This window comes from Athalia rosae, chromosome 2, assembly GCF_917208135.1.
Source record: "Athalia rosae chromosome 2, iyAthRosa1.1, whole genome shotgun sequence".
Lineage (NCBI taxonomy): Eukaryota > Metazoa > Arthropoda > Insecta > Hymenoptera > Athaliidae > Athalia > Athalia rosae.
Window position 1 is genome coordinate 25353814 of NC_064027.1, and position 13480 is coordinate 25367293.

The window sequence follows — 13480 nt, forward strand, 5'->3', positions numbered from 1 at the left end:
CTCGATTATGCTACCAAAGCGCCTTTCGGAGGGCAAAGAATGGTCACATTGCAAACTAATTTCGAGCTGTCGAAGCTCGTTCGGTATCGAGATGTTGATGGAACTTTACGATTACTCGAATGGCTCGAACCTCGAAGTCACTCGAACCGGTGTATACAATCAGATACAATATACAACGGTGTACATCTCACATTGATATTGTTTGTAAAAATTCTACCGTCTACTCCTCTTTAAATTCCAGACTAGTTATACTAAATCCTAATATCTAATGGCTGACGACCCCGAACAGGTAATACTTTTTATATTCAAAGAAACATATCACTGTTTCTTTCCTGACTAACCTACAAAATGTCTAATTCTTTCTACAGGTTCCTGCAATAAACGTCAAGGAGCCCCTAGACCTCATCAGACTCAGCTTGGATGAAAGAATTTATGTAAAGATGAGGAATGAGAGAGAACTCAGAGGCAGACTGCATGTAAATAATATTTAATCGATATCCAAGTCTCTCGCCGCTTGCTCTGGTGGTACGTTCTCTTCTAATCCTTTATTTATTGTTTTAGGCGTACGATCAGCACCTGAATATGGTACTCGGTGAGGCAGAGGAGACGGTTACCACAGTTGAGATAGATGAAGAAACTTACGAGGAAGTTTACAGGACAACGAAGAGGAATATTCCTATGTTATTCGTTCGTGGCGATGGTGTTATTTTAGTATCTCCACCCAGTATGAGGGCGCCGATATAAATTTAACTCGAATATTTTAAGCGTGTAATTAGGGGTGTTATAAATACCGATAACTTATCATCTGTGACAACTCTGTTTGGCTATTCCATGATTTTCTAAATAAACAACAGTTACTATAAAGAGATTACTTTTTTTTTAGTCATCGCAAACACCAATATATTCTTTATGGAACATTCTGCAATCAGAGCAATGATTTCACCGGACAATTGATGACGGAGTTTAATTTCGATTTGTTTTTCCAGGAGACATTTGTTTACATTTTACTATTTCGAGTTTTCGGAATCGCAGAATGTGTGAGATGCGATTTACCGTTGACCGTAGAATCTAGAGGACTTGTTATATGAACTGTCAAATCAGATATCCTCTGATCTTTCAGCTTCATTAAACTCTCAAGGTGTGAAATTTTGTTGTTCAAGCTATTTATCGCGTCATTTTTTTCCTGCAGCTCTAGTTTCAGTTTGGTAAAAACGTGACGAGGAACAGTTTTATTCGCCACTTCTTCAGGGTTCAACAACGACCTTACAGTCTCTGCAAAACAAGTAGTGATCAAAATAATGAAAGGTAAAAGGGTACAGGGTTCGTGTAACGTGATTAAAAAACAAAGGAGATAAAATTTCATCTGCCAAAGGTGAAGCGATATATCGTGTGCTATTGAATTTCAAGCCCTCTCGCTTTGAGTTCGAATAACTCTTGGGTAGAAATTGAAGAGTTCGAACACCTTTGTGATACGGATTAACTTGATTTGGAAATTCGTGATTTTTCTCAATTCTACCTCGCAGCTTTTCAGCATCTCCGTTCTTACCGCCCCTGCCATTTTCTTCGTAGTTAAAATACAGAGAATCTCTTTCCGCGTTGCAATCCTTCAATATTTTAGACCGTAAATCGATCAATAATTTCTCAATAGCACCTTGCTGAGAGTTAGCCAATTGATTGATAACTTCTTTGCTCAATTTCATATCGATTTTTCCAAGAACCTTGCGATTCAAAGTAGCCCAGTTATCAATTTTTTTTGCAATGCTACTCCCGCCGATATAATTATGGACATCCACGTAGCGTGGGTAATACCTCTTCAGCAGTTCAGCCATAAGAACTAAACACATTGACAAATGGTTATTTCCTTAATTATAACAAAAACTGTTTATCCGTGCCAAGTAACTTTGGCTACGTATCAAAATCCTGCCGCACGATCAATTCAACAGCTCATGGTGGTGCGCGGTACAACCCCATTTGCCCGAAGCATAGCTACACGAATACCTGCCAAATCTACCGAGCAAACAACCACGTCAATAATTTTTCATTCCCTCGTTATGATCACAGTTTTTTTCTTCCCAAACAATTTACATATTTTTGGTTAATTCAGAAGAGTTGGCAGTAATTTTCTTGACAGTTTAATTAAAGAATTTGATGCGCACCAGCGTCCGAGAAATCCCTTGCTAATACGTTTTTCTTCGGTCTAGAGAACTGAATCCCGTCTATCCATTCATAAATTTCTGTAATAGCCTCTCCGCCTCCTTGCCCAATATTCGGTGAACCGTTGACGGAATTTGTAGAAGACATATTCATATTTATTCGATGTTATTCCAGCTACGATTCTAATCTTATTGAAGTTTTTCAGCCTAATTTAACATTTTAGAAATCCATGTGCAATGTTCATAGCTTATTTTCGCCTCTGCAGAGCTGAACACCGTAAAAAATTTCATCGTCAATACCACAGATCGTTACTTTTCATCGTTATTAATTCCTTTTTCGGATTCTTATTATCATAATCATTATAATTTTCATCGCGAACATATGCGCGTGAACAAAATGAACGGAGAATTGAGAATAAATGATGAAGCTCGGTGAAAAAAAAAAAACGAAGTTACAAGCGGATCAAGAAATACCGACCAATTTTCCGAACTCATAAATAAATAATAAGGGATGTTTCATACTGCAGAGATTATTAAACTTTCTCCAATTCCGAGAGCATTATGATGTTTAATAAAATTTGGCTGAGGTACGTGCGGAATCTTATATCGCGAAATTCGTGAAAAAGGGCTCCTTCGTTAAAACATATTACAGAGACAGTGTCTTAGCCTCTCAACTTTCGCTAATTAAGCGTGCTGCCTATATAATAACCATGAAAACCAAGGCAATAAGGGCCAGGGCGTAGACGCGGGGGTTGATTTTGGCTCCTTTTGCACCTAAAATTAAGCGGATAGAGAGCGAAGACGAACCCTAACGTTACCATCCCTATCCGTTACCCTTACAGGGTGGTTACCACCCTCTGTTGCTCTTATTCACCTTTGCAAATGACCACGTCCATATATTACAAGTCAAATGAATACTAAGACCACACCGGCCCGGTGTATAACAACGCCCAACTAATTCCGATAGTTAATACGGTGGGATTTCACGCGAGGCAGACAATGTATCCTAATTTCCGTTGTGTACAGCTGAGGTTATACAACGCCGAAATACGCCCCATACAGGTAATTACCTTGTCACTGAATTTCATAGAATTTCATCTAAGCCAATGTTTAATATATAAAATATCGGCTGACAGAATAATTCAGATATAGCGGCCACTGTGCCATATGCGCGTCCGCAACGATACAATAGTTCTATATATACATATACCTAGCCGGATTTCTGTTTCGCGGTGGTTCTCTAAATCAAGCGCGAAAATAGCAATTGCCCCGGACCGTTGGCACTGAGGTCTTAATTATAACGTCTCAAGTAACGAGGGTAGAGTATATACGCGTACGTACGTACGTACACCGTATACCTCCATACGTATGCCTGCGCTGACGTAATATATGGAAGGGCGAAATACGTGCGCTGTCGTCTAGCTACGGCTAGGCAGGGGTGTTGTTTTCAACCGTACGCGCCCGTACCGGACATTAATATAATCTTCTGTGAAGCAATTAACTTCCAACTCCCACGCGCTATGTTCATAAAGTTAATATGTGCTGGCGTTTGTTCCCTTCGAATATCTTGGAAGAAAAAAAAAAAAAAAACATAATATATATTAAACTTCATTCGCAGGGTAAAATATAATCTGCGGTGTTGTACGGAGGACAAAGTTTTCCCTGTTGGAAATCGCTTTTTAAGATATCCCCGTGGAAGTTCGTTGGGACATCGGATGCCGTGCGAAAAAAAAAAATAAAGAAAAAGAGAAGAAGCTTCCGTTGCCGTTGGTGCGAGAATCGAGAAGCCGAGGAAATGGAAGTTACAGGTTGTTAAATACTAATGGCGTCGACGGAGGACACGGAAAAGTTATATTATATAGGAATAAAATTGAGTATGTGATACACGCGGCGGCGAACTCGAGGGTAGCAAATGTAATATACGTGTCAATTTCTGAGATAACAGCTGTACGTGTCCGCTCTTTGAACGGGATTCTCTGTAGCTGGTCAGAATAAACGTTAGATTTCTTGGAAAACCAAAGTCGATGTACGGCGGCGTCCACCTCGGGCGTATAAACACCCATTTGGACATTTTTCTGCTCGGCGTCTTCTCTCCCGTTTTTTTTTTTTCTCTCTTCCACGCTGATAAAACACATATCCTCCGCACGGATGAACCCGGTTCTAAGTTCGACTTCGGAACTTCCAAAGGCAGCTGATTAAGATTGCTTTACTTTCGTTTGCTTACTTTCGTTTCCCTCGTATTTTCATTCACTTACATACCAAAGCTCGTATATCGGAAGTTCAAATTTATGGAGCGACTTTTGTAACGCGAGCAGGGAATTGGCGCGGTACGAAAAACCTGGATTCCAGGCTCCATCGATACCCCCTTGTTTTCTTTTTTTTTTTTATCCGCAACCCGCGAAATGAAGAAAATGCGAAAATTACTCTCTCATTCCCTCGCACATACGTATACACTCTGATTCAATCTCCCAAACTGATCCCCGCACGCGAGTTATTATGTTGATATTATCTTATATACATACACCCCCGCGATTACTTTCTTCCCTCCCCCCCCGATTTTCCATACATCCCACCGATCCTGCAGGCTGTTTGCTCATCCCGATAAATTCTTTGAAATCCACTCTCAGCTTATTTATTCGCAAAATTTCATCAGTTTTGGGGGGAAAAAATTTCGAGTAAATATGTCGCGCCGCAGCTATGCATATGTATATACACGTGTGTATTACAATGCCGAAGAATAATGAACGGAAAACGTAGCTCACCCTGCATTCGCTCAGCCAATTTTTCAAAGTGCCTGAAGTTCGCTGACAATTTCTCGTATACCTTGCAAGCAAGTTTCTAAGTACTCGAAACCAATTTGTCGATAAGAGAACACTGCAGCAGCAGTGACATTCCGCACTGCAGTAATTCCCGGTAATTTACTCGATACCCCCCTCCCCCCCATTTCCTCGTTAGTATAACTCGAGCCATTTTCTTGCTACCTATGTAAGCGTGTACGTACGTACACACGAAGTATACCTACGCGCGGACATTGATCAAAAAAAATTTTCCCCTACAAATTGTTGAGGATTTTTTGGGAGCTGTTTTTTTTTTTCTGTTTTGCGAATTTAATAGCGAAGGTATACGAGGTTCTATAGTTCGGTGTTGGTATAAGCTGCTGTGCTCCAGAAGGTAAAGCTTCTAATTGCGGTTATTAATTTTCTACGAAAGTCCATTTTGCGGGAGTATATTTTACGCCCCAACGGGATTCACCGCACGCGGTGCAATCTTGTAACATATTTACGAGCCGGGTTCTTCTCTACGGGCCGTATGGATATCGCGTTTGCGTTCCCGTTCACGGCACTGATAGTCGAACCCGATGTCTGAAGTCGGTGGTACAGAGAAACGAGTGAATTTTTCGCAATATCTTGACAAAAGATTGCTTCGCGAATGCTTTACGTCGTGGCAAAACTTACGAAATCTTTTACCTTCCTTTTTCCCTCCATCCCGAGCTTGTACGTACCTACCCTCGATATCTTCTTACCAGCCTGACTTCACCTCGCGTTCGACCCGCGAATACCGTACGCCGCGTGACCTGAAGGTGTTCAATTTCGAATCCAAGTTTTTGTCGCACGTCAATTTTGGATACGGATTTTTCTTCACCAAAATCGCTATCAATTTGCGAAATTACACCTCTCGTATCACGTAGGCGTTTGGAAACTGGCTACGGGTTTATTCTCTCCTTATTTTCGCCCGTTTTGGGTTGCGAGGATTTTAAGGAACCACGCGCCAGGATTTGGAGATGAATTAAAGTGCCTACGTGAGAAGCGGTGGTAGGATACGACGTATCGCCGAGCGAGTTGTTACGTGCGCCACTGCGATACGTCATACAAGATTTTGAATAATTCGCAAGAGCCTAGGAGCCGGTTCGTGGTTTATGACGTATGCATGAAGAGTCGAGCAACCGCGGCCGAACAAATCTTCTCGGTATATAAATATCGCCTCAGCTTTTTCGTCTGGCCCACGAAACGAGTAGGCGAGGGTATACGGAGAGTATCTTTCACTCTTTGTTTTTGTTTCGTTGCTTTTTTTTCCCTCATTTTTTGACTCCGACAAATAAAATTTGTTGTTCGTTTCGAACGTAATTGTCGCGGGTGAGGGTATATATTTTCGCGTCACGATAAAAGCGATAAAATCCAATTACTTTTATTAAAACCCCTTCAAATCCTATCCCTCCACTTCGTTCTGAATTTCTATTTTATGGAGACCCGAATCGAATCTCGTTTCCGCTTATATATACACACCTTTCCATCGATTCGCCAAACGATCGCCGCTCTCTGCGTTTACCAGGTGACTAATCTACCTCCCATTTTCATCGTCGCTGCGCTTATACCATTTCTACAACTATCTGATAAACTTCTTTTTCTTTCCTCGATTGTTTCGTTCGTTCGAATCCGATGATTTCCGCTTTTGTCGCCTGTATGAGGGCATCGAAGTCGCCACTCCGACGCATACAAGTACGTTACGAACGTTATCCGAACCCCTCGAAGACCCTTCGAGTTTAAAATGAAGTTCTTGCGTACAATAGGAGAAGCGAACTTTCTCGGACATTAAAATACGCCCACCCCGATACCGGTAGATATACGGGTCGTTGGAAACTGTATGGGTATACAGTAGCTGCTGGATGCCGGACGTGACCTCCGTTGGGAATTGTAAATTTTCTGACAGCTACTTCACCGCAGCCTCGGATTGGGTGGTGGTGCATCGCGCGGATGGCAGTAGCACAGAAGTCGTAGTCCTGCGGGGTGAAACGAACCGAGCTTTGCTGAACGGGGGGGCGGAGGGGGGGGGGAATAAGGGTGCAGGTATAAAGGTGGTATGGTTGCACCCTCCTCGCTATGGTGGCTACTCGATGAAATATTCAACGAGCCCGAAGCACGCCGTCATTGCTTTCCGGGGGTTACGCCGTTCCGCGGGTATTATACATATAACGTACGTATATATCACCCGCCTTCAAATGTATTCGTGTACACAGATCCATCCCGTCTTCCTCTTCCCGTTCGGAAAGCCCATCCGGCATCTCCCTCTTTTCATCCCGCGGTCCAACGCCAGACGAATTTATTATTATTATCAGGGTTTTTTTCCATTTTTCCACCATTACTATCTTATTTTACGCCGTTATATGTATAGTATGTACGCGCTCGCACGGCGAGACGGGGATCGGTAAGGCGGAGGGGGGGAGGAACGTTTCCACGTGGGAAACCGAAAAGTATTGGAAAATTTTGTTTGTTCGGAGTTTGTAGATAAGTTTACAGGTAACGGAACCGACCGCCAATTTTCTTTGAGAATATACTGTACGTATCTATATATGTATATAATCATAAAATAAAATGTATGCGTAAATAAGCTATGGGTATGCGGTGAAAAAAAAGCTTGGAAGTCAACGACGATTATTAATAGCGTATAAAATATATCGGAGACTTTTTTTTTTTTGAAACGGGGTCGGGTCGCCCCCGTTTTCACGTCCCCTCGAAGCGTCGCCGTTAAACGGCTGCACCCTACGTAGTACGTGGAACATAGATAATTTTAATGAGGCTGGAACGCGCGTTTCAAACTGAAGAGCGAAAGAGAGGAAAATAAAATAAGAAAATAAAGAGAAAAAAAATTAAATATGGGTGCAGTTACAATTTGCGCGGTATTTCGAGCAATTGCATCAGGCAGTAGTAGAGCGACGCGGACGTCACGGTGAACCGAGAGACTCCGAAATAATAAGGCGGATAAAAGACTAATGAGAGAAAGTCAAATTAAAATAACAATCGTGGCTGGTAAGTGGTCGGTCGGTCGCTCGCCCGCTCGGAAATCTGAAGGATTTTTCCCAACGCGAACGACTTTGAATAAAACCGTGGAAATAGGGGGAGGGTGGGTTTTATTCTCAGACATGGAAAACGAATCTTCAAATAAATTGTACTTCTTCACCGAATTGATTTTACCAGATACGCAGGGGTTTGGATTCACGGTAAACGACGTGGCTATATACATATGTATACGCGTAGTAGTAGAGAAATTCGAATAAATGTAAAGATCAGACGGATAATTTTCGCCTCGGAGTTGCATAATCTGTACGATTGCGAGTCTAGCCGCGTTTTGTTGGAAAAATTTGGAAGCTCAGGACGCGAAGTCCGGCAAGTAATCCCTCGGTGTAGTTTCCGCGGAGTCTGCCGGACTCCGGAAGGACATGTCACATGATGGAATAGATGCCTAAGCTCTTTCCCGCCACTGGCGCGTTTTTCAGTAAGTCCTCCGGATTAAAAGTTGGATGATATATATTTCGGCAGCCGCAGGATCTGCCAAGGGCTTACTTCAATTTCTGAACTTTATTATACGCCCTCGAACTTCTTTTTCCACCGTATTCACGCTACCTTCGAACTCCCCTTCCCGAAAACCTCTTGGAAGCTTCGCCGTTGTTTCGAAGAATTGAAACAACGATTTTCATCGGACAGACCGATTGAACAATTATCATTCGATTCCGTAGACCTCGCGCTGCGAGCATCGCACCGAACTGCCTAATGGAAATTCGTCACGCCAGTGAATTTCAGCGGCGGGGTACGTACCTGCGAAATAAAACTAACAAAATATTTTACGAGGCATATAATTGCCGTGTAAAGCAACTCACGCTTGTAACAGTTTCCCCGTTTATAATATATGTATATATCTACCGATATGACGAGTGAACTCTGCATCGAATACTACCGTTCCAGATTGTTCGCAAGTTTTAATTAAACCGGTCGAATTGTACAATCGTACTCTACACCCATAAATTCTTCATTCGCTTTAATTTTTCGACCTCGGAAATATCGTTGTTACATGTTACATACACAATATGAATGGATGATCGAGTTTTCCGAGGATCGAGATCAGTGATTTTCGCCGCGTTTACAGTGTCCCTTGTTTTTTTTTTTCCCCGAACGAAGGAATGATGGATGAATACGAATTTGAAATATTCATGGAATGTCAATAACCTTATCGGAGCGTTCGCGTACGTTTATAATAGATATTGGAAATGACGCGTACGTAACACACAAGGTGCTCCGTGTGATCGAAACACGATACCTATACCCGTTGGAGCAATTTTTGATTTTCCACTTACGACGATACGTTCGACGTCCAAACGTCGCCCCCGGCTACGGGGGATGCAGGGAAAATAATAATAATGATAATAATAATGATGAACGAAGAGATACGTAAAGATTTGGAAGCGGCAGAACGTTTTTAAATTCCCCTGGCCGTGCTACTGAAACATTGAATATGAAATTTTTTAGACTTACGCTACTTTTTCCTGCCCCTATTACCATTTTAGCGTCATCGCGCATCGACTTATCATACGGAGAGTCCCGAGCCGCAAAATCGAGAGCATCATTTACCACTTTATGCGCATTTAAATGTTACGGCGTGAATTTAGGCGGGTTTCTCGTTCCTCGTGGAAGGGGTTTTTACTCCCCCCCCCAAAAAAAAAAAAAAAAGCTCACCAGGGTCCACGGATTTTAAATATATATATATATATGTATGTATGTATGTGTACTCAATTCCACGTACTTCCGAACCTTTTCGCCCTGAAACTGCCTGCGGGAGGAAGAAGAAGAAAAAAAAAAAAGGAAATATAAACGTCAGAGTGCGAATTTCGAAGAGCGTTTCGAAAGTTATCAAAAACGCCCTAATTCCTTATTTTGATACCCTAGGGGTGCCGCGCAACCCTTTTAGAAGTTTGCGGAATACCATTCTCGTGTAGAGACCCGAGAAATATTGCAATTCCTACGTGTCGTCCCGACTGTCTAGGTTTTGTGATGTTTAATTATCACATTTCAGAAGATGCTGGAATTCGCTTATAATAACCGTCGTACAGAATATCTCATTAACCTCTCGTCGTGTCTACGTACGTACATGTACGCGGGAGGATTTGAGAAGCGTGAAAAATTTCTTCCTCCAATTTTTCAGCGGCAAAAACTCCTGATTTTATTTCTTCTCCTTTCTTTTCACATGATCAATGTTATAACGTAGAAGGCTTATAGCGCAGTTCTCATTTTAGGAATTATACTCGGAGATGAAAACAGCCCGGAAATGAATTCATTAAACTTTCATCCAATTAACTCCACTCGGTCAAGGTTTTACCCTTGTTCAATGTTTATATATATGTATATACCTATACGATCACAGCTGCCAGCGTTTAACCTTCGCTCTGATAAACTTGCCTCCGAAAATTACGGGTACGACTCGAAATTTTCAGTGATATAAAAAAAAAAATATATAAAATAAAAAATATTAATAAATAAATATAAAAATTGAGTCTACCATGAAAATTATCGTTGATAATATTCGGGGCAAAACGTACTTAGTATATAACAAACGTGCTCAATGGGGACATTTAGATAGCGCGGCATACACGTTAACCCTATTTCATCCGTACAGTTGGGTGCAATTTGAATCGAATTTATTTTACGCGTCGTGTACATATTAAACGGTCCGGTCGATACAACGTTCCGTCTGGATTTGGAAACGAAAAAGGATTCGAGCTTGAAATATAGCTGGATCTAGGTATGTGCGGAGGAAACTTTCGTTCCGTCTCGGACGTCGATTAAAATGTGCAGGGGACACAATTTTTTTTTCTCATTAAGGGTGTGGTGTGTACCTGCTCGCTTTTACGGTAATAATAGTTTTTTTTGTTTTTCTTTTCTTTTCTTTTCTTTTTTCTTCTTCTTATTTTCTTACCGTCGTCGAAACCTCGAAAAAGCGCGGCTGGCGTGGAATGTTCAGGGGGTATTGTTCGAGACCAGGTGAAACAAAAGAGTGGCGAGTCTCGAGCTCTCTTGGTAGGTAGGTAGGTATATATTATACGGTGTAGAAAATATGCTCATCGTGTTCTCTTGGAAGCAGACATCCTGCAGGAGCTACGACTTCAATACCAAAATGGCTCCCATCCGTTCCCCGCAGGAAGTGTGCTCTCCCATCTCGTTGGAGAGGAGTCATTAGGGTCTTTCGCCAGTTCCGGATTTATCCGCGTCCTTTGCGCTACGCGCGCGTGTATTATTTTCCACATTGAAAAGGGGTTTTCCTTTCCCTCCCTTCTCCGATCCACCATCCCAATTGTCTTTTCCTCCGTCGATAATAACGAAAATTCCTTCTTTCTACCATCGGCTCGTCTTATTCCTCCCGTCTCTCCTTTGATATAATATAATATGCAGAATGGCAATGAAAAAGAGGGAAAAACAAAAAAAAAAAAAAAGAAAGCAGACACTCGGCCCGCCGAGCCTCGGGGAAATTCACTTGGCATTCCTTCCCTCTTTCCGTACATATAATACCCATACTCGTTGGTACACACATATACGTATAACCAGATGTACGTACACCGGTACAGATGCGAAGTTTAAAACAATTTGTTTCGCGTGCCTTTAAGGGCGCCCAGCGTTTTCACGTCCGCGAGAAGAGCACGTCCCTTCCGTACCGCCGCGCGAACCGAACCGCGAATCTGATGCCTCGGGCCTCAAAATTGAACTACATACAAAGTAAGAAAGTACGAGACAGTCTCCGATCTACGAGCGAAACACGCAGCTTTTGTGGCAGAAAGCGCAAGGGGTGAAGCTTACCAGAACTCGTGTGTTTCGGTTCACAAGTTACACAGAATTTTGGCGAGCTTAATTCGAAACGTTAATTTATCAAGCTCCATATTGCCGAGCTTTGAAGCGCGTGAAATGAAAAAAAAAAAATAAATAAATAATAGAAATAACGACAACGATCAGCCCTATTCTCCCTCCGGGATTCGATCCTCTGTAGGGGGATTCCCTTTCATCATCCTCGAATCCCCCGCGGCCTCGTTACCCTCACGCGAATCGAAACAGTGCGAACGATACGCGAATCACACGCAATAATTGTATACGCAGATCTCTCTTCTTTCAACCCTTTCGGGCGGACGGTCTTCGATTAGCTGTACAAGGGGAGAATAACATCTTGGCAATTCTCTTCCTACAAGCGTCCAACGATTAAAGTCTAGAGTGGTCGAGGACCCCCTGCCGCGGTGGGGAGGTCGCGACGCCGCTCGTCGATCTTTCGGCGACCGAGACCTGTCCGGTTCGCGGTCCAACCTGCGAGTCTGCTGAGGGGGTGGTGCGGCGGTCCCCCCCCCCCCCCCCAACGGGTTCCCGTCTGCGAGCGGAGCGTCTACGCGTCGCGACGTCGGTCGTCTTCTTTGCTTCACGTTTGTCTGCGTCTACACGCGCGACTCAACGCTATTTTATTGATCCACGCACAATTCAAGCCCCCGCGCCGGTAAAGGCTCTCACACTTCGCACAGTGACGCTCAGTGCACGACGCGTGGAAACGAAACGAAAAACCAAAAAAAGAAAAAAAAAAAAAAAGTAACGGCCAGCGAAAAAAAAGGATAACGGAAACCGGGGGTTCATCTGCACGCGCTTCTGATCGGGAGTTGATTTTGAAATGGAAATATTTTGTCTCGAGGGAAAAAGTTTTTCTCCTTTTTCCTTGTTTTTTTTTTTTTTTTTCTTCCTTCGATTCTTTCGGCGGAGAACTAACTTCCCTCTCGGATTAAACGGGGAGAGTTGAATAATCGCGGTACGTATATTCGGGTTGTGTACGAGGTTGTGCCCCGCGCACTCAAAGAAAAGCTCTTGACGCCGGTCTGGTAGTATCCGCGTTTCGATGTGACGTTGTACGCGGAACTCGAGGATGTTGGAAATTCGTTGACGTTCACGAATTATGCCCCGTTGCCGCACGTATACGTTACACATATATCTATAATTTTGCGTTGTTGATCGACGGTGTTAGAGATGTAGTGTAGACCCCTTGCAACCTGCACCCTCTAATAGGTAGAGAGAGGTACCGAGAAAGTTTGACGGGCGAGTAGCTTATAAAAATTCGTGTAGCTTAATGAGCCCATAACTTACAATTTATTCAAATGTATGCTAACTGATATTATGGGGCGTTCTCTATTCAAATTGCTGGTAAATCATATTAGACCGACAAATTTACATGAAAAAATCTTTAATTTCCCTTCTTTATCGGGAGCGTGAGTGGCCCGTCCGAATCAGGTGCGCGACGGTCGGACTTCGACGTTCTAATCGTGAACGTAATGAAAGGATAATTACTTCTCAAGCCCAGCCGCAGCCGAATCCCCATCAATTTGATATTTTTCGTTCCTCGCGTCCGATTGAAAATCCGAGAGAAAAAAAAGAATCGAAATTCCGCAGTCGAAATAGTCGAGGACTGAATACCACTGTGAGGGGAGGTATAAGCGCGTGTTCTCCTCGGCCGTACAGTGGGGATCAAAGTTCCGCGAAACG

At 42.8% G+C, this 13480-nt stretch overlaps 2 protein-coding genes across 3 annotated transcripts; one reads left to right on the forward strand and one right to left on the reverse strand.

The window, feature by feature from the left end:
* The first annotated feature begins 47 nt into the window (after positions 1-47).
* LOC105689092 (U6 snRNA-associated Sm-like protein LSm3) lies at positions 48-868 on the forward strand. The gene is made up of 3 exons (XM_012405850.3): positions 48-289; positions 369-476; positions 562-868. The coding sequence occupies exons 1-3, from the start codon at positions 269-271 to the stop codon at positions 742-744; spliced, it is 312 nt and encodes a 103-aa protein (XP_012261273.1). The 5' UTR covers positions 48-268; the 3' UTR covers positions 745-868.
* Positions 869-992: 124 nt separating this feature from the next.
* On the reverse strand, positions 993-4649 carry LOC105689089 (sperm flagellar protein 1-like). Of its 2 annotated transcripts, none has more exons than XM_012405848.2 (3): positions 2157-4649; positions 1547-1834; positions 993-1272 (listed from the first exon to the last, which is right to left on the reverse strand). In XM_012405848.2, the coding sequence occupies exons 1-3, from the start codon at positions 2305-2307 to the stop codon at positions 998-1000; spliced, it is 714 nt and encodes a 237-aa protein (XP_012261271.2). In that variant the 5' UTR covers positions 2308-4649; the 3' UTR covers positions 993-997. The 2 variants fall into 2 exon arrangements, with proteins under 2 accessions (XP_012261271.2, XP_012261270.2); XM_012405847.2 differs by having other exon boundaries at positions 1517-1834.
* Positions 4650-13480: the final 8831 nt, after the last annotated feature.

Excerpts from the sequence above, each read along its gene's own strand:
- LOC105689092 (XM_012405850.3), top strand. The coding sequence starts at position 269 with ATGGCTGACGACCCCGAACAG. Across the intron at positions 290-368 it reads TGGCTGACGACCCCGAACAG|GTTCCTGCAATAAACGTCAA; the intron begins GTAATACTTTTT and ends TTCTTTCTACAG. Across the intron at positions 477-561 it reads AACTCAGAGGCAGACTGCAT|GCGTACGATCAGCACCTGAA; the intron begins GTAAATAATATT and ends TTATTGTTTTAG.
- LOC105689089 (XM_012405847.2), bottom strand. The coding sequence starts at position 2,307 with ATGAATATGTCTTCTACAAATTCCGTCAACGGTTCACCGAATATTGGG. Across the intron at positions 1,835-2,156 it reads AAGGGATTTCTCGGACGCTG|TTCTTATGGCTGAACTGCTG; the intron begins GTGCGCATCAAA and ends CAATGTGTTTAG. Across the intron at positions 1,273-1,516 it reads AGATGCTGAAAAGCTGCGAG|AGACTGTAAGGTCGTTGTTG; the intron begins GTAGAATTGAGA and ends CTTGTTTTGCAG.